Source organism: Dermacentor silvarum, chromosome 9, assembly GCF_013339745.2.
Source record: "Dermacentor silvarum isolate Dsil-2018 chromosome 9, BIME_Dsil_1.4, whole genome shotgun sequence".
Classification (NCBI taxonomy): domain Eukaryota; kingdom Metazoa; phylum Arthropoda; class Arachnida; order Ixodida; family Ixodidae; genus Dermacentor; species Dermacentor silvarum.
The window spans coordinates 32956399-32977509 of record NC_051162.1 but is presented as its reverse complement, the minus strand read 5'-3'; the positions used below and the strand labels follow the sequence as shown (position 1 = coordinate 32977509).

General features: G+C 48.3%; 1 protein-coding gene across 1 annotated transcript in view; it reads left to right on the top strand.

Annotated features, from left to right (window-relative positions):
* Positions 1 to 21111, top strand: part of LOC125940185 (uncharacterized) — a 94727-nt gene that overhangs the window by 36247 nt on the left and 37369 nt on the right. Inside the window, exons 7-9 of the mRNA XM_049655976.1 lie at positions 11841 to 11887; positions 17509 to 17570; positions 18932 to 19035. Coding sequence (XP_049511933.1) covers positions 11841 to 11887; positions 17509 to 17570; positions 18932 to 19035 — 213 coding nt within the window. The remainder of the gene's footprint in view (positions 1 to 11840; positions 11888 to 17508; positions 17571 to 18931; positions 19036 to 21111) is intronic.

Genomic DNA, 21111 nt, shown 5'->3' with positions numbered 1-21111 from the left:
ATGCATTTTCCTGGTGGAAATCGTGGAAAACAGTGTGGAAACAGTGTAACCCGCGGAAAGTGGAAAACAGTGTAACCCATCCTACCGAAGTGTTTCAGAAGCCGACACGGGCGGTGGTGCATTCAAATAAATGCCACTAAGCGCAGAATTATTTAAATAAAGTGGCTAAAAGCACACTAGACGCGTGTGTTTGAATGAAGTTACTCCTCATTTCAGTGGTGTTGTGTTGGGAAATTTCTCGCTGGCGTTGGTGAAAAATTTCTGTTTAAGCGGTCTCTGTTAAGATGTAAATCATAGCGTGCATATATCTTTGGTAAATATGGAGATTAACATTGCTCCATACGCACACATTGCGTATTTCCTGTGGACGATACGCGCGGGCACCCCGACGAAGAAGACGAACTGCTTCTTGCTCTCCAGCTGTCGGTTGAATTGGCCATCGTTGCATTTTTTGCCGTTTGTAAATATACACTGTAAATACTGTCCAGTGGATAATCCTTTGTTCGAGTAATATTTTGGTGGAGAGTGCCGTTCCCCATCCTTGCCACGGAGCTCCGCAGCGGCCGCACCGCCCAGCTTTCCACCAAGGCTCCTGGTGACGACACCTCATCTGCGTCTACTCCTGCGACTCCAACAACAACGTACGTCACGGATGTCACGGTTACCACTCCCGCGATCCTGACATAATCTCCGGCCAAGATAACGTCGACGTTGACGACTGGCTCAGTTTGTATGAGCGTGTTAGCTGAAGCAACCACTGGGACACTACCATAATGCTCGCGAATGCCCTCTTTTATTTGGCTGGAATACCTAGTGTCTCTGGTTCCGGGCACACGAGGACGCGATGTCTAGCTGGAATGCTTTCAAGGAAAAAAAAGCTCCGCGACCTCATTGAAAATCCGACTGGTCGGCAGCTGGCTAGAAGAAGAGCTTGCTATACGAGTACAGTCTTCCACTGAATCGTATGTCTCGTACATACAAGACGTGATCGCCCTTTGCCGGAAAGTCGACGAGAACATGGTCTAGGTTGACAACGTAGGCCACGTTCCAAAAGGGATCGCGGAGGAAGCGTTCAGCTTGTTCATCTTTAACAAAGTGTCCACCATCGACGTCATTGTCAAGGAATGCCGTCGCTTTGAGCTCGCCGAAAGCCGCCGCGTGACTCCACAGTTCTCCCGTCTCCCTAACACGGCTGCGACGTCGTCGTGCGTCGACCTTACCGCTTCACCCCCTTCTACGAGAACGTCACACGTATTGTTCGCCGCGAGCTCGAGGCGGCAGGTCCTGCCCCGTTCCATCCAAGCCCATTTCACCCCACCATTGACCAACCAGCCCCAGCGATCTCCCTCATTCAGGAGGTTGTGCGGCAAGAATTTGCCAACCTCAGTTTTTCTGCTGCCTCCTCTGTCTCCCGACCTGACGCCAGACCGGTGCCGACAGCTGCGTCTCGCGGCGATCTGTATTCCCCTCCCAGACACCACAGCCCTACAGAGTAGAGAACTGCAGACGACAAGCCAATCTGCTTCCGTTCCCACCGAATTGCCACGTCGCGCGCCACTGCCGCACCACCAGGACGTCCCCGTATTCGAGCTACTTTTCCCCGTCTCTTCGCCCATATGCCAACCCTCGCCGCTACTCGCCTCGCCGTTTGCCTGGTACTTCTGACATATCCGTCGATGACAGTCGTCCCGCTCGCTCGCCGTCACCTCAGCGCCGTCGGTACCCGTCGCCCAAGTCACGCTGCTATTTCGACGCCGACCGTTTATGGACCCTCCCGGACGGAAACCTAGACCATGCAGCTCCTGGGGGCAGTGCCGCATTATCGTCGTCCTGTCGAAATGCTCTATTGACGCTCCCCTCGAACCAGAACTTACTTGATGTTCACGTCGATGTTGTCCCTTTGACGGCGTTAAAAGATACTGGTGCCCAGGTGTCAATAATGAGTTCTAACCTCGGTCGTTGACTCAAGAAGGTTGTCACGCCTACTATTACACGAGCCGTACGCGTCGCCTATGGCAACACTGTTGCCGTCACTGGCATGTGTGCTTCCCGTATAAGTATCGCCGACCGCGACGTTCGAGTCCTTTTTATAGTGCTGACCAATTGTTCCGATGACCTAATCCTTGGACTAGACTTTCTTACGGCGCATTCAGCTCTGATCGACTATTCTGCCGGTACTCTTTGCCTCGAACTTCCTCTATTCGCGCTTATTCGTGCCGAACAGCCGAACAACTTTCATACGACCGCCTTGGTTCTCCTGCCGCCTAAAGCATTGACTTTCGTCGATTTGCTACCATCTTACTCTGTGCCCGATGGTGATTACGTCGTCACACCGGATCTTTGTGGTTTTGATGCGCAATATCACTGTGCCCCACTCAGTCGTAACCGTCACCGATAATCGGACATGCCTCCAGGACGTCAAATTTGGCCTAACAAAGCAAGTTCTACCCCAAGGCTTATGGGTTGCTACGCTGCGTGCTATAGGAGATGAGCACGTCACGGCGATTTCCGTAGACGTCTGCTTCGATTCTTCATGTCCACAGGACGCTATTTGCCCTGACGCAGCATTTATTCCCATGATTGCTGCGGACCTATTCCCTGAACAAGCAGCAGCTCTTTGCCGCCTTTTCGTTTCCTACCAGGACATATTCGACCTCAACAATCGGCAATTTGGCCAGACTTCAATTGCTAAGCATCACATAAATACTGGTGATGCAAGTCCTATTCATCGCCGACCATATCGAGCGTCTGCTTCAGAGCGTAAGGTTATTCAAGATGAAGGGAACAAGATGCTTGCCAAAGGCACTGTTGAACCCTTGTCGAGCCCTTGAGCGTCGCCCGTTGTGCTTGTTAAAAAGAAAGATGGCACGTGGCACTTCCGCGTAGATTACCGTGATTTAAACCGAATAGCCAAAAAGACCGCGTTTCTCACCCCTGATGGTCTATATCAATTCAAAGTTATGCAGTTAGGCCTATGCAACGCCCCGGCCACTGCCAACATTCCTCTGCCAACAAGACAACGTTCTCAAATTTTCGCCTACATTTGAGACACGCCTTGAGTGCTTATCAGCTGTTCTTCAAGTCTTGCGCGAGGCTGGCCTCCAATTAAACTCACCCCTCTCACCGTCGGGCAACAGGTGGGTCACTGTGGCGACAGATTACGCGACGCACTACGCCATCACGAAGCGCTTCGAACAAGCCGCGCCACAGATGTCGCCAATTTCTTTTACGCGACTTTCTGCAGCATGGAGCTCCACACCAACTGCTCACTGACCGTGGTCGGACGTTCCTTTTTAAAGTCACAGCCGACATCCTGCAGTCCTGCTGAACCAGGCACAAGCTGACTAAATCTTACCATCCACAAACTAAAGGTCTCATGGAACGTCTGAATCTAACCCTGCCATACATTCTTACCAAGTATGTCTTGTCCCTTCGGTTGTCGGCAGATTACAGTGCTAGGCCACCTCGTCGCCGCGTCCGGTTTTCAACCAGACTCGGGAGAAAATTCGTGCTGCCACGTCTTTTCCTATACCTTAGTCCGTAAAAGACGTACGAAGCTTTGTAGAACTCTGCTCCTACTTTCGACGGTTCGCTAAAGACTTTGCAGAGTTTTCCCACCTGACCATGGCGTTTTCCCACCTGATACCGTGACCACGATGTCAGTGGTCACGGTATCGGGGCCGTCTTGGCCCAACGCCAACAGGGACGAGTTCGTGTTATTGCCTACGCTAGCCGCCTCCTCACAGCAGCGGAGCACAACTATTCGATTACTGATCGTTAATGCCTGGCTCTCGTCTGGGCGGTTTCTAAATTCCGCCCGTACTTATAGGGCACGCATTTCTCTGTAATCACGGACCATCACGCACTCTGCTGGCTTTACTCACACAAGGATCCCACGGGCCGGCTTGGTCGTTGGCCTCTGTGGCTACAAGAATATTTCTATGCAGTAGTATACAAGTCGGGCCACGTACATCAGGACGCACACTGTCACGCTATCCAGTGGACGAATGCCCCACCGACCTTGACACCGATGCCGAGGCTTGCGTTTTCTCCGTTTCTCCAGTCTTACATGTGGCCGACGAGCAACGCCGTGATGCCACCTTGCGCGCCATCATCGATCGCTTGCAATCTTCGGCCTCTGATTCGTCCCTTCACTTGATTGTTCCCTGGGATGGATTGTTATACCGCCACAACGTAGCGATGGTCCCGATGGTCCTGCCCTACTCTTCGTCATTCCTAAGCACCTCCGTTCAGCTGTTCTCCAAGAACTTCATGACTTCCCAACGGCAGGTGATCTCAGTGTCTCCAACACCTACGACCGGATTCGCCGAAGCTTTTTTTGGCCAGGCCTTGCCCGCTTGTCCGGAAATATGTTGCGGCATGTGAGAAATGCCAGTGCCGCAAAACACCATCTACGCTCGCTGCCGGGTGCCTTCAACCGCAAGACATTGCTTAGGAGCAGTTCTTTCACGTTGACTTAATTGGAGTTACTTGGCCATTTCCCTCTCTCAACGTCTGGCAACAAGTGGGTCACTGTGGCGACAGATTACGCCACGCACTACGCCATCACGAGAGCGCTTCGAACAAGCCGCGCCACAGATGTCACCAATTTCTTATACGCGACCTTCTGCAGCACGGAGCTCCACACCAACTGCTCACTGACCGTGGTCGGACGTTCCTTTCTAAAGTCACAGCGGACATCCTGCAGTCCTGCTGAACCAGGCACAAGCTGATTAAGTCTTACCATCCAGAAATTAATGGTCTCATGGAACGTCTGAATCTAACCCTGACATACATGCTTACCAAGTATGTCTTGTCCGACCATACTGATTGGGACCTTGCTCTACCCTATATCACATTTGCTAACAATTCTTCGCGTCACGACACTGCCGGTTGTTCCCCGTTGTTTCTGTTGTTCGGCCGAGAACTCACAACGCCACTAGACAACCTTCTCTCCGCCGCCGCAGAGACCTCCGAATATGCACTTGACGCAATCACCAGGGCAGCCCAAGTGCGCGAAATTGCCCACGCTCACCTCCATGACCTCCCAAGAGAACCAACGGCGTTTGTACGATCGCCAACACAGAGACGTCCACTTTTCGCCTGGATCTCTGGTACTCTTGCGGTCCCCGACTCGTCACGTTGGCCTGTAAAACTCCTGTCTCGGTACACAGGCCCATGTCAAGTGCTGTGTGCTGTGACACCAGTTACGCATGAAATCGGCCCAGTCAGTACCAGTGCCTCATTTGCCCCGCATCCCACTGCCGTTGTGCATATCGCACGCCCATAACGGTACTACCGTCCTATTACCACCGATACTTAGACGCACCGCGACGGTACTTCTGCCGCCGGCGATAATGCTGCATGAATATTGCGTATTGTGGACGATGCGCGCGGGCGCCCCGGCGAAGACGACGAACTGCTCTTTGCTCTCCAGCTGTCGGCTTAAATGGCCAGCGCTGCGTTTGCCTTTTGTAAATATACATTGCAAATAGTGTGATGATGGTTCGTGGGTCCAGGGGCTCAATGTACAGTGAGGAAGGCGTGGTAAACTGACATACAACACTAGAAAAACAGAATACTGAACCACATCGAGCGCAGTCTTCTCCATGGTTTTGAGTCGTCTGTGTCTACGCGTAATAGTTCGCTTATAAGTGTCAGCTCTCACCCGACAGGCTACTAACGGACGCGCAGTACTACGGCGAGGTCTCCACGGTATGCCGCGGCCGCGTTGGCGGCATCGAGGAAGGTGAAGATGCTCACCGCTCTGGGCTCGTGGTACGGGACTGGCCCGCTGGCGGTGAGCTCCACTGGCTCCGAACAGGGTCGAAGCGCTGCTGGAGGGCACGCGCGCTGCAGCGCTGTATAGGGTGTGGCGGCGGGCCTCAGATGAGACCTCAGGAACGGCCAACAAGGCGGACCCAGTGTTGCCAGGTTTGGCTATATATAGTCAAATTGGGCTACGGGAAAATTTTTTTGGCGTCGACTTGGACGAGTTGGCTATGTGGCTATATTTGGGCTACTGAAAATCTGCGATTTGGCTTTGTTTCGGCTATAAGTAGCGGCCTAATCCACCCTCCAGAGGTGGCTCGGATGATCGTTTAGAAGCAAATCTCGAAGGCTGTGTTTTAGCTGGCGGATCTGGCCGTGTAGCTGTGCGTGTGTGCGTGCGCAGAATGACCCTCCCCCCATCAAAGATCAAAGCTGGTGACTTTGCTCTTTGATGCACTTAAACTTACACCCTTTTTTTCCGTTAGGCACCCGATCTCCGGGCATCGGGATGAACCTGGGAGTAGTGGGTTTTTCACAGTATACTGTACTAACATGGATATGCTCAGGAATGAAGAGCAATAGCATAGGGTAGGGGCCGTCGGGCTATCGTGGCGCCGACATGAAAGAAGGGATGCACGGGTGGATGACATGCTCCAGTGTGTTGATGGCCATGTCTTCCGGATTAAGTATCGTGCCGGGCACAGCTTTCGACCTACCTCACGTTTCTGGCGCGAAGCTTTACTGCCATTTTCGTTTTCCTGCTAGGTGAATTTTTCTTCGTGCGTAGATTCCAGATTAATTTCGATAGGTTGGACGTAAGATCGGATCCTCCTCAGGGAGGAGAATCCAAACATGGGGAAGTGGGCCAAGTATTCGAGAACGTATAAAAAACAATCGGAGCAAGACCCCGAGCTAACGGTGGGTTCTGGTGCTTTTACTTCTAGTTGGTTTGCCCGTAACCTGATGGGTGCAGATGCTCATGCTGCCAGTGGATCGATGGCTGTAAAACTTTAATGAAAGTCCTGAGGTACGCGACTCAGCGCGCAGCGTGCCGCTCGCGCGTTGGGACATTCAGGCCATGCCCGACCAATAACGAAACACGTTTGCCACGATGACATCAGTGCACCACGTCACATGAATTTCACCCACCGTGTTAGCTTAGCTTGTGAGGTGTCGCGCTGCTGGCTCGATTGATGCGGGTTTTATTCCCGGCCCCGGCGGCCGCATTTCGATGAAGGCGAAATTCAGGAACACCCGCGTACTTAGGTGTACGTTAAAGAACTCGAGGTGGCCAAAATTATTCCGGAGTCCCCCACTGCGTCATGCCTCCCAATCATATCGTGGTTTTAGCACGTAAAACCCCAGCAATTATTCGAGTTTTAGAATATGGACCTCAAACGTATTGGGGCCCTAAAGAAATAGCGTCGAAACGACTGCGCATGCGCAAGGCGGAAATTGTGTTTGGGTTTTGCGTCGGGCGCGCTATTTCATCGATTTAGTAGGAGCCCCAAAAGTTACCCCAAAAGCTTTCGTTAACAAACATGGCGGCGCCCACCGAAGCAACGGCTCTAACCTAGCACAAAAATGGGTTTGATTTGTGGCAACGCGTGAAGTTTGTAAGCTAGAAGAAGTGATTGCTGTTATCGCTTTCTCTCAACTAACATGTGTAATGAAGATTGATTCATTATACGCCGCTGATTCCGAATTAAATTGTCGATTTCAAGGCTCGTAGGCCTATCACGGATTGTGTCTAGGTTACTCATGCTAATATCACTTCACTTCACTCACTCCAATCACTTCACTTCAGTCCGCTTGTCACAATAGTCTCCAAGGTATAATCCATCGTTCGCGCAACAATAAAACTGAATCTCCGTGTAAGAGACACCGTTCTGATGGCTCCCAACAAAATCCCCTGATCTAAGCCGTCTAAGAAGTTTCATAACTGATGGTGACACAGATCTCGGATGCGCGGATGTTTAAGAGATGAACTCAAAGGACGTATGATGGCACTGCACACATGATTTAATGAAACAAAGCCAAAACCAAGAATTCCCACTGAAAAGCAACTAATAATAATACAAAAATAAGTGTAACATGAACAAGCGGCTCTTAACGATACACAAAACTATCAGCTAGCTATGCTGTCCTGTTATCCAGTCTTAATCCCTGCCAACGCCTCTGTTGTCCCTACACTCCTACAGTCGGGTGCCTCTAACCTATCGGGCTGCGTCGCTGCTTACGTGGAATGTTCTCACGTCGTTGACGCTGGCTCATGTGCATCTTTGTCTAAGTCGCGTCGCGTCTCTTGCTCCCGATGATCCCGAAGGTTTCGTCGCCTTGCTCGACGCCTGTTTATCCCGGTCGCCGTCGCCGACGTGGCAGAGGCGCCCGACGGGTTAGGCCTAACGACGTGTTCGGCCACTGCTACCGTCCGGCTTCTTTCTGAAGTGCCGGCGTCGCGTCCCGGGGACCATTGAACGCGCTGGTCTGCCGATGAAGGAGATCCGTCCTGGAGTGCCCGGCTCTGCCGTGAGAGGCTGCAGCAGGTCCAAGGAGCCTGACTCGAACTTTGCCGAGGTCGGCGGCTACACCCTGGACTGCCAGCGTCACAGACTTAACCAAACCTGCAAGGCTCCCGTCGCCAGTGCAGTGCAGACGATGCGACCTTCCTGGCCCAGTAGCACGTCGACAATGACAGATCATCGCTGGTTTTCGCTCGATCACGGCTCGGGTCACGCGCCTCGAGCGCTTGCGCTGTTTAGAACACCGCCTGCTCTCTTCATTGTCGTCGTTCTTCCCCGTGTGTTGTCCCTTTACTCATGATAGATGGTAAAAATAATAATAAACGATCAACGTAGAGTCAAACAATGCCAGTATGTTCTAGGGATCGTACGAATAATTGAACATCCGCAGTGAAAATCAGATGCTTCTGCTCTAAATAAGTACAGCCGAACCTCGTCCTTACGTTTCGGAAAGATGTTAGAAAAAACGTTGCAACAGGAAAAACGTACCATACGAAGTCACTAAATAATGTGGCAGACTCTACTACAGCTGCCATCTACGTAACGCAAAGCGCTGCACGAATCGCTACAGCACGAGACGCCAATGCCCGCCGAGCTGACGGGGTTCAAGTGGACCGAGACACACGCCGTTGTCCTTGCGGCTTCTGCAAGCTTACGTTGGCGCTCTTCGAATGCGGCCACGGGTCAGTAGCTTTTTGGGGTGGTGCAATTTGGCAGGAAGTTTTGACACACCCGCTTGGGGAGGATCGTTGCTGCACATGAATCCGAACCGTGCCATGTCAGTGGGGTCCAAGAGACCTGAGGCGGGCTGTGTTCGTGTTTTGAGATGCCGACAGGAAACCGAAATCGAGTTGGTGGGCGATGCCTGAATACTATGGCGCCTGAGCAGAGCCTGACGCTCACTTTCAGCCGCGCGCAGCTGTGAATGGCGGCATCTTTGTGTTATCCCCTTCAGTCACTGTGCACACATTTGAGTACGCGACGTATCTTTGCCATTTCTGTGCAGTTGTGGTAAGCAATAGACCACAAAAATTAGTACTAGGGCAAAAAAATCCTGCTGCTTACCTCAAGTACCTTCATTTTACTCCTGATGGAAATCTATCGCTACCGAAGATTAGTTTGAAGAAGGCACTACAATCTTCGACGGGAGGTGTGACGTGGTAAGTTTCTGTAGCAATTGCGAAATAATTGTTTTATTTCCAGTAAAACGTGCAACCAATAATTAACTTGTGCAGGTAATTCACACTAGTGATTAAACTTTTTATGATGAAACGTATCATTACAGATAGAGTGCACAACAATCAGATCCTTAATCACTCTGTAAATATGGCGACTCATAAAATGCATAAAGAGTCATTCTACCACCTTGACTTGCTGGTAATGGAGTTTGCAGCACCTTGACATAAAATTATGTAACTTTCATACAGTTATGGACAGGCGATCATAATTCGTGACTTCGCTGCTGGTGTAAACTTTCGGCAGTGGCGTAATAGTGTTGCTGCCGAAAAATTTACACCAGCAGCAGTAGAATACACTTGGATACTGCAAAATTAGCTGTTTTTGTCTGTTTGAGCTCTGCACCACCAGCTGGTAGCACCATACAGGTCGCTCACGTTTACAGTTCCGCCACAACGCCACAACGCCCCGTCCGCAGGCGTTTACATGATTGCCGGACAAGCTAAACATCTCTAATATCTATTAGAAGTGTGCAGTTTGCTTCCAATGGCTGTATGCCACACGCGCTGTGAAACAGATATGTAAAATGCTTCTCACAAATGGGTTGGCACGCAGGAATAGCTGTTGTGACGTTCGCCAATCTGAGAGAAGATTTGCTGAGGAGGAAACCAAGTTTGTGCCCACATTTTCACCTGACGCAGGCAGGCGAGTACTGCAGAGAAGATGCCGTGGCAGGCAACTACTGCTCTTGAATGCGCGTGCCTCTCTCCTTTTTTATATATTTCTTTTGCTGTTTTTGAGATGTGGCACAGAGGCCGGAAAATGTATCATACAATCGCAGTTTGGCAATTTACAGAATGTTGGTACTGAAAGGTCGAACTTTCTGGCAATGTATCACCATCATCATCATCAGCCTATATTTTATGTCCACTGCAGGATGAAGGCCTCTCCCTGCGATCTCCAATTACCCCTGTCTTGCGCTAGCGTATTCCAACTTGCGCCTGCAAATTTCCTAACATCATCATCCCATCTGGTTTTCTGCCGTCCTCGACTGCGCTTCCTTTTCTCTTGGTATCCATTCTGAACCCTAATGGTCCACCGGTTATCCATCCGACGCATTACATGGCCTGCCCAGCTCCATTTCTTCCGCTTAATGTCAACTAGAATATCGGCTATCCCCGTTTGTTCTCTGATCCACACCGCTCTCTTTCTGTCTCTTAAAGTTAGTCCTAAGAGTTTTCGTTCCATTGATCTTTGTGCGGTCCTTAACTTGTTCTCGAGCTTCTTTGTTAACCTCAAAGTTTCTGCCCCATATGTTAGCATCGGTAGAATGCAATCATTGTGCTCTTTTCTTTTCAGCGACAGTGGCAGGCTCCCAGTCAGGATTTGGCAATGCCTGCCGTATGCACTCCAACGCAATTTTATTCTCCTGTGAATTTCTTTCTTGTGATCAGGGTCCCCTGTGTGTATTTGACCTAGATAAACATACTCCTTTACAGACTCTAGCGGCTGACTAGCGATCCTGAATTCTTGTTCCCTTGCCAGGCTATTGAACATTATCTTTCTCTTCTGCATATTCGTCATCAACGCAATTCTTGCACTTTCTCTAATAAGGTAAAGAAAACGTAGATGTATTGGGTCGTTTTCTACATTCTCTAGCAGATCTTGATGCTGGAAAATCGCGCATAGCCTTATCGTATCAGCGAGGTTCTACTGTATATTTAATATAGTTATTGCACTTCATTGAATGTAGTCAAATATAGCCAAATATACGTATTCAATGAAAGTGTCGTAGCCGGCCGATCATGGAAAGGAGCATGTGCTTGTGCTCTAACAGCCTCTTCAAGTGGCCACTGTACCAGGAACTGGGGGGACCTGCATTTTCCTCTTAAAGGCGCACCTAGCAGAAATATTTTTTTTGAAGTGTATTAGTAAATTGCGCTTCACAACGCCAAAGATAGCCACTGTTACCATGCAAGGGGGCCTGCTAAGCCAGAAATGACGCAACAAAGAATGATTGGTGACCATGCTGACCCTTCCGCGCCAGCTCTCCCAGGATTGGCTGCACAGCCATTCAAGTGAATTGCCACGATGTGTTTGTGCATAAACACGGCAAGTGTCATCGTCAAGTGTCGCATTGAGTGATCCGAATGAGCAAGTGAATGAACATTAAAATGCGATCTTGCCTCAAAGTTTGAGCAAGGACAAAGCAGCAGTAAGTGTGCGTCCTTCCTTCAGTTAAAAGAAAAGCTTGCATCACTGTACATGTATGTCTCCACTTGCGGGGGTGCTGATTAAAACTGGTTCTCGCAGCCTTATTTCTTAACTGTATAACTTGTAAAAAACATGACATTTCAAATTCTTTTGCAGGAACACCGAGGACGCGGCAAGACTCGAGGCTTGGTCAGCGGAAAGAGGTACTTTGCTTATGCTTCATCTGCGCTAGCTATATTTCTGCCATGGAAATGTGAACCACAAAGCCTCTCATTTATTATTTTTTTTGTCAGACCTCTTGAGTGATTTACGACAGCTTTAATTTGGGCGTCGGGTGTTTTTTTCCAAAACCCAACAAATTCCAGGCTTTAAACTCAAGCTCAGTGTATTTGCGATATGTTTCTGAACACATTAGAACTTTGTAAACATGAAAATAAAAAAATGATAACTTAAGCCTTATAGCGGTTTCAGTTAGATTAATTAGATACTCGGGCAATACGCCCTCTTTGTCCGTGTCTTCCTTGAGGACATCTCGTAATCAATATTGAAGGCCTCTGAATTAGTGTTTATGAAAGTTCTTGAATTTCGGCTTCGTTCAGAAAACTTGTTGGCTTTTGTGCCAGTCGTATCAGAAATCAGACAACGGAACACCAGAAACACTGACAGTTGACAACCTTTGTTGGGCCATTTGTCGTATAAAAACAGAACCTAAAACAAAATTTTATTTAATCAACTCATAATTAGGTGGTGCAAACAATCTACGCATGATTCACATCCATGAATCATATCTAAGGCATGGCATGAGGGCGCATCGGCTGCCAGATTAGTATACTCTGGCACGGAACCTAACTCTTTCTTTACCGGGATGATGAAAATCGAGCAGTCTGATCTACAGTTTTTCTACACATTCGTAAACATTTAAGTTGCAATTTTTTATACTAGAAACGTCGTCCACCATCTCAAAGGAAGGACTAAAGTTTACCTTTTGGTAAAATTTCACAATTTTTGTACTTGGAGTAGAGTGCAAAATAAAACTTCGACTGGAAGGGTCGTGAAAACTAGCCTCCAGTGCTCGTAGCGCTCCTTCAATAAAACAGCGCAAAATTTGCACATTGGTCAACTAGGCAACATATTTCAGTGAAAAGACAGAACCTTCTCTCGGGTTGTCTAATTTTTTCATCCTATGTCCTGCTGTTTTAACGATGGCTTAAACAAAGGTATAAGCTCATGAGTGCGTGTTATTCTGATAATAGTGTTCGACTAATATCAAGTTCAACTTTATTTTTACCACCGTGAGTTGATTTCACCCAGCAGCGTTTTGACAGAATGTGTACAAATTAATACGAGCAGTCCTACCCATTCTTGTCAGCAATCCTTTTCACTGGAACAGGAGCAGACAGTTTTTTAGACCGACCTTCGACCGAAGCTTGACTCTGCCAGTACCAGCACTCAATACTGTAAAATATTTTCCAACAGTGTACACTACTGTTTAGCAATGTACGGGAACTGGACAAAGCATGTGCACACTAGACCAACTTGATTGCTATAAAAAGCTGATCGAACGCAATAATTCAGTATCAGGAGGCGTGTACATTCTCCCTTATCTGACGACTGTTGCATCGTGAGCCTACAGAATACAGTAACAAAGCAGGTGCCTGCTGCAATGAGTAAAAACTTCCCTGACAACAGGAACTTACCCGTTTTCACGTTTGCGAAGCTACTGCTTGCCAACATACAGCATGGACGTCATTATGATTAGTATTGACGCCAACAAATCACCGTAACTTTTTTGCGTGACCTGACTTACAAAAGTTGGGAACTAGAACTAGAACTGTTAGATATTGTCACGGGTATAAACTATTTACAAGGTGTATTTACAGGAGATAGATAAACAGCAGCTGAGAATACAGAGAGGCTGTTTCCACGAACAGCACTTCGTCCTCCTCTCCGTCGTCGACATTGTCTGCTTGCCTACCGTAACACAACCCCCGGCGGAAAAAACACAGTCCCGGTGCTTCAGATGCGGCCATCGGTAAGGGCATAATAGGGCTTAAGCCGAGAGACGTGTACGACGTCAGGTGATGTGGAACCGGGTGGCCCGACGGATGTCACTGGGATGATCTCATAGGTGACATTGGTCACTTGACGTAGAACGCGGTAAGGACCTTTGTAGCACGGAAGGAGTTTCTCGGAGAACCCCACTCGTCGGCAAGGGGACCAAAGTAGTACCAGAGAGCCTGGCGTGCTTTTGAGTTTCCTGCGATGCCAACAAACGAGTACGGGCAAGCTGGCGCGCATGGTCAGCGTGGGCGATGGCGTCGTGGGCATACTCGGTCCGGGAATTCCGTACCAAGGGGAGCGAAGCGTCCAATGATAATACAGGGTCACGACCGAAGAGCAAGTAAAAGGTGGAATACACAGCATTATCGTGACGTGACGAATTATAGGCGAACGTGACATAGGGTAGCGCAATATCCCAGTCCTTGTGGTCGGGTGAAACGTATTTCGATAGCATGTCAGTGATGGTCCGATTAAGCCGCTCAGTAAGGCCGTTGGTCTGGGGATGATAGGAGGTAGTGAGTTTGTGCTTGGTAGAACAGGAGTGTAGGATATCGGCGATGACTTGGTAGAGAAAAGTGCGGCCACGGTCGGTAAGGAGCTGTGGCGGGGCGCCATGGACTAAAATGATATCCCGAAGTAGGAAATCGGCGATGTCAGTCGCGCAGCTCGTGTGAAGCGCCCGAGTGATGGCGTAGCGCGTCGCGTAATCAGTAGCCATAGCAATCCATCTGTTGCCAGAGCTGGACTCGGGGAAAGGGCCATGGAGATCCAAACCCACGCGGAAGAATGGCTCAGTTGAAATGGCGATAGGCTGTAAGTACCCGGCAGGAGGCATTGCTGGTTTTTTGCGATGTTGGCAGGGCTTGCAAGCAGCTACGTACCGCCGTACGGAGCGTGCGAGGCCGGGCCTATAGAAGCGGCGGCGCACGCGGTCGTAAGTGCGAGCAACCCCTAGGTGTCCGGCAGTAGGTGCATCATGAAGCTCCTGAAGCACGGTTAAGCGGAGGTGTTGGGGAACGACACATAGAAGGGGAGGACCGTCAGGGTGAAAATTGCGGCGGTACAATATCCCGTCGTTGAGGACGAACCACCGTAACGATGGATCAGTGGGAGCAGATTCCATTCGGTCAATGAGGGTCCTCAAGGTAGCGTCAAAGCGTTGCTCGTGGGCCATGTCCAAAAGCTGGGAAATGGAAAGAACACTTGCGGAAGCATCCGTGATGGCGTTGGCGGGCGTGTGGACAGGGTAACGGGACAAGTAGTCAGCGTCATTGTGTAGGCGACCAGACCTATACACCACAGAATAGGAATACTCCTGTAGCCGCAAAGCCCGTCGTCCGAGCCTCCCTGTGGGATCTTTTAAGGACGAAAGCCAACAGAGGGCGTGGTGGTCCGTTACAATAGAAAAGGGCCTGCCGCATAAATAGGGGCGGGATTTCGCTACTGCCTACACAAGTGCCAAACAATCACGCTCGGTAATAGAGTAATTCCGCTCCGCAGGTGACAAAAGACTGCTTTACAGGAGATAGATAAACAGCAGCTGAGAATACAGAGAGGCTGTTTCCATGAACAGCACTTCGTCCTCCTCTCCGTCGTCGACATTGTCTGCTTGCCTACCGTAACAATATATTAGAACTAGAAGCAGAATATAGATAATTCTGCTCGACTGGGCGGGCCAGCTAGCACCGGCCCTGCAGCCAGAATTCGGATTATAGCACGGTTCCGGCAGGTGTATGAAATTTCGGCTGTTCTTATATATTTGGTCTAGAGGGCTTTGTGGCAGTGCCATGTAGCTATCATAATATCAAGCGTGTCCGAATTATTGGTCGGCGACTGTTAAGCATCATGTTATAACCGATATAGCAAGTGCATACCCATGTGACAGCTGAAGTGAGAGAACAAATCCAATGAGTGAGGGTGAGTGAGACTGGTTTTGGCAGATTGCAATGTCTCCGATTCCTTGCGATTCATTCAATTCCATGGGACAAAATTTTCCTTGTATACTACCCCTAGAAATTAGCGTTGGAAAAAAACGTGAAGTATACTTTTAAAATATTTTGCATGCAAAATCAGGATTGATAAACGGTTCCTTTCACTTGCTGTCCTCAGTGTATTTCAGTTATGTTACCTGTTGTCTATTTTAGTGATGTAGTTATGGGTATGCCTTCGTGCATTTTTACAGTGTGGACTGCTTATGACATGAGCCGCTGGAGTATCGGATATCCGCCCTATAAGCGATACCACACTATAACAAAAACAGCGATGCTTAAAGTCCGCACATATGCAAAACATGTTGACCAAGCAGCCACACATATGCGAGAATAGAAGCGTGCGACCAAGACTTTGGCATCCGTTTAAATTTGTGGCCGTTGAAAGATTAATGTCCAGGTACTTGCGGTCTTCGCATGAAGTAGACAAAGCAAAAATAATTAAAAAAAGGAAACAACGGCGACCAAAATTTCAGGCACAGTACAATGTCTTATCCGATTTCTCAGACTGATAGGCGTATGCGCGGTGTCGAAAACATGGCGACTGAGAAAAACGTTGCCGTCATTTGAGTGTTGCCGCGCCCTCACTTTCATTATCGAGGTGGTTTGTCCGCTTACCATGTGCTGTACAACCACTGCGATGTATTTCGTCGACTCGGCACCAAACCACAGCTTTGGTCACCGACGAGGCGCGCTGGTTCGGCCCAGCCCAGCTGGACCTTGATATGTTCGTTCCCGTAGACGATTACATAGAGTCTGCGCACGCGATCGCGCCGGCGGGCTGAACTGACCGCACAGGAAGCGAAGTTTTGATCCTAGGGCGATCAATCGCGGCAACTACTGCGAATACCTACCGAGTTTGTATGCGCGCACACTGGTACCAACGGGCGATGTTCACAAGGACACATAAAGCATAATAGCTCTAAGCTAAATTTGCGGAACACTGCTTGAACTGACAGCGTCGCACGTGCGATATCTGCACTTCACGATGCGCATTGCGACGAGTGCACAGTAACTGAAGCCGAGTTCAGTGCAAAGTGCGCCGCTTTTTTAACCGCGGATAACAAGCTCGGTACAGGCTTCTCCGTCGCCTAGGCAACCAGCTCGCGCCTGCATCGCGGTGCCACCAGTTCTTTTTTTTTTTTTCGTTTGTTCGCTCCGTGTCTCACGCTCCTACTCCGCTTCGCCCTCGTTGCTCTCCTCTTCCATCGGCGGGAGCACCTGTTTGAGAAGCGTACGCGCTACCTAGCCTGTTGGCGGGATTTTCCCGCGGTAGCCACATTATAACCGGTATTTCGTCTCGCGCTGCGGCACTATAAGCGGTATGCGTACACATGGAGTTCTATGGGATGGTAAACGGGAGTCAGAAAAGGCCGCGCGTTAGCCAGTCTGCACTATAAACGGTTACGTTATAAGCTGTCTAAGCTGTGGTGTATATATATATTTATTTTAGCACTGCTTCGACCTCTTTGGTGTACTCCTTGCTGGACCGGCGACTAGTAATGGCAGCCTGGAATTTGTCCAGCCAGTTTATATCTATCCCTTGTGATTTAGCGACACAACCTGACTGATTGGGTCACTCATCATTCGTTCCCATCTCACCCTCTAAGCTTATTCATCTTGGTCTTTTACTATGCTGCGTCAGTCTTGTTACAGTTCGTGAAATTTGGTCTCATTCAACAAGCCTGTTTGCTTTGTTTTGTTTAAGCTAGATGTACCACGTTCACTGGAGAGACTATTACACCGCACATAGTCTTCACTCTATTTTTTTTCAGACAACATCATGGCTCTTAACGAAGAGTTACGAGAAAAGCTAAAGGACCATGACAACCTCAAGGTGGGCTTGTCTAGCCATACAAGTGCAGTATTTTTCAATCTGTGTCATTCGTTCAGTCACAAATTATGACTCGGCGTTCTCAAGGCCTCAAACTTTATGTATGTGCACTAGAAACTCGGTACTAATTATGCAGGATAAATTTTGGACATGTACCACGAATAATTTTATTGGCATTAGGTCAGTCGTCAGGATTAAGAAAATCGCTGATATTTATTAATATCCCATGAAATATGCGTTATATTATGAGATGAGCTCAAATATTGAATTGTTATTGTAGCGTCCTACCGGCATTTTAGCAGGTTACAAATTGAAATATACTTGCAACTTTCACCATACTGCTTCCGTAGCTGATACTGCATGCAATCAGAAATGATGTTGAGTGTTATGAGTAGAGACTGGATGCTTAGACACAAAAAATCTTTAGGCGCCTATAATACGCACTAAAGCAACCAGTTAAGGGGTATATCATGATCAGCCTATATTTACGTCCACTGCAGGACGAAGGCCTCTCCCTGCGATCTCCAATTACCCCGGTCTTGCGCTGATTCCTGCAAATTTTCTAACTTCATCACCTCACCTAGTTTTCTGCCGTCCGCGACTGCACTTTCCTTCTCTTGGTATCCATTCTGTAACTCTAATGGTCTACCGGTTATCCATCCTACGCCATTACATGGATTGCCCTGCCCCTGCAGTGGACAAAAATATAGGCTGATGCTGATGATGATTATGATGATGATGAACCTGAAATATGTGCTGGCAATACCCAGCTATAAGCGAGACGGCTTTACTCTTGATGTTTGGGTCGTGATGTGTGTCATGAAACGGTTGTGGCTTGTGGCGTGTGGTGTACCTATGTAATTATTGCCAGTAACCGTTTTCCCTGTCTTCTTTCTAGCGTTGTGTTTAAGTTCCTTATTTGTGCATACTCTCAAGTTATCTGCACTCTTTGTTGTACTTGTCCTCTTGCTTACCACCCGTACACTGTTATCTCTTAATTAGGCACTGTAGATATATATAAAAAATGTAAAGGCAATATCCACTGGCCATTTTAAAGAAAAGAAGGTGTACCCAAATCCGCTAATGCGAGCATAGATAGCCCTGCTGTTTCACGAATGCACATCTGCCAATGCTGTTTCTTTCTGCATAATTGTGTAAGCTGTCATGTGCAGCCAGCAGAAGCAACGATTTGTGCTTTAAAACCTAATTCTGGTCAGATCTATGCTTAATGAGAACAACAGAGCGACCCGATGTGGAGCAGTCTAACCCACCTCGGTTTGACCAGCGTAAGCTAATTCTTTACCGCAGAACAAGAAAACTTGCTGGGCCATTTGAAGTCATTCCTCTAATGTGATTACTTGCAGGCTGAATTCCAAGCGCTCAACGAAGGGCTCGACAACTACATCGCGTTTGCCGCACACAGCGCCCAACAACTGGCCAAGGCACAGGAGGAGAACAGAGCTTTGAAGTTTGTGACTTTTCATAGCTTTGCAGCAGTGATCATTCAACAGTGGGCCAACCAGGGGGGCATATATTCTGTAAGAGTCCACCTAGTCGACTGGCCGTTTCGGCAGGCGTGATTGGCTCCAGCTGCGTGAGCGAGAAGGAGACTGGCTGGTTCCTTCTCGTTCGTGCAGCTGGAGCCAATCGGACAGCCGAAATGGAAAGTTCACTGGGCAGACTTACAGAATACCCCCCCCCCCCCCACAGGTGTGTTGCTGGCACCATTTCGGCGGGGGCATTTATGTTTATCTGGGCAGCAAGTGCTGCGCAGCAATTCAAAGCGAAGGCCACCCAATTAACCTTGTCTGTTTACACACCAATGTTTCTCATTGCTATTGCTTTTTTATGACAACCCTACTTAGACGAATGTCTGGCACAATCGCCAGTATCTTATTATCCTAATTTCACCTTTTGAACGAACACAATCGATCTATCTAACCATCACCTAACTCTTTTGCGCTTTCCTACGCTCCTAGCCTATGGGGCGATAGTGAACGACATAGCTCGTATGCAAGGTGTTTCAGCGAACTTGTGCCAAGCCTTAAAAAACAATGCTGCACTATGCAAATGCGACCAACTTGGTAGTATTGTTGAAAATCCTCTTGAGAAACTCAAAGAGTTTTTTTTGTGAGTATAAGTCAGTCAATAACACCGTTAACCAGTTGCTTTGACGAAAACACAAAACCTTCGAACAAAAAGTTGAGCGTATCGAGAAATTTCCAGTTGAACTCTTTCCATGAATATAGCGGTCTTGGTCTTATTTTTTTTCTGTGCTCCAAGGAAAGCGTGTGAATCTGAAAATTTGTCATGTGACTAGGCACTTGCTTTCAGTGACTCTAGTACCCCATATACGTGTTAATGAATTATCAAAGCTTCACGCAGAGACGATGTACGAATAGGCCCGCAAGTGAAAATGACAGTCGCGGTGTGACATCCTTGACCCTCCTCTCGGCTGCGTTGGCAGCCGCTACCAAAACACTCTCGCCCTTGACGCAGTCTGTTAACAGCAAAAAAGCTGGCAGGGCGTGAAGAATATTTATTTACTATTTATTTTTCTATATCACAGCTCCATTGCCCTTTGCAAACAAATTGCCCTGGAAAAAGTTGAAGCCAAGTCTGCTATCTTCGATCCATCTTTACTGCTTACGGCCTGCATCACGTCAGTACCCAGCGTCGATGATTCATTACAAGTACATCTGAATGCACTAATGTTGCTGCGATCAAGCACATAGACACATGGTGTATTTTGAGATCTCACGGGATTTCTTTGAAGCTAATCTTCATAAAAAATATTGAACTTAATATTGAATAATACGCTCTAAAACACCTCCATGGAATATTTTGTGTTTGAGTCAATGCTTTAAAATAATTTTTAATAATGACCCCGGCTCATGTAAAAAAATTGTTGCTCATGAGGATATTCAACAATACTAAGTTTGTGCATTCGTGTTCCCGTGCTTAACATATTTAGGTTTGGCACGAAGTAGCTAAAGCTCAGTGTGTAAATAAACAGTGCCAAAAAGATTAATTGTTGCCCTGACGAAAACAGATCCCCTTGTGGAGGCTTCCCTTGTTCGCACACTGTTGGTATCACTTTAAAGCTGTTTATTTGCTCTGAATATTATCTTTTCGTCTTGTTTTATGTGTCTATTTAGTAATACGTGAGATAAGTAGCTTGCTCCGAGAGACCTGTTTCTAAGAGTGTGTGCCAGGAATACAGCCTTGCCAGGTGCTTTCTTTCTATTGCACGGCATGATTTAGCAGGTTTTCAAACAATATTACTTGAGTGGCAACCCCCTATACAGCTCCTTACCAGGTGAAGTCTAGACAGCACTTGCCCATACTTCGCTTCTGATAGAAAGCCGTGCCAGCTGGAGTGAGCTCACAACTGGGCGAATTTTGTTGTAGTCAGGAAGAAAGAGCGAGACGGCCAGCCAAGGAGTCACGTATGCACACGTTTAATGGTCTCTCAGACGTGTTCTATCTTAAGAAGAAGAGCACGCGCTGCGAGACCACGCACAGTCACGGGGAACTATGTCTC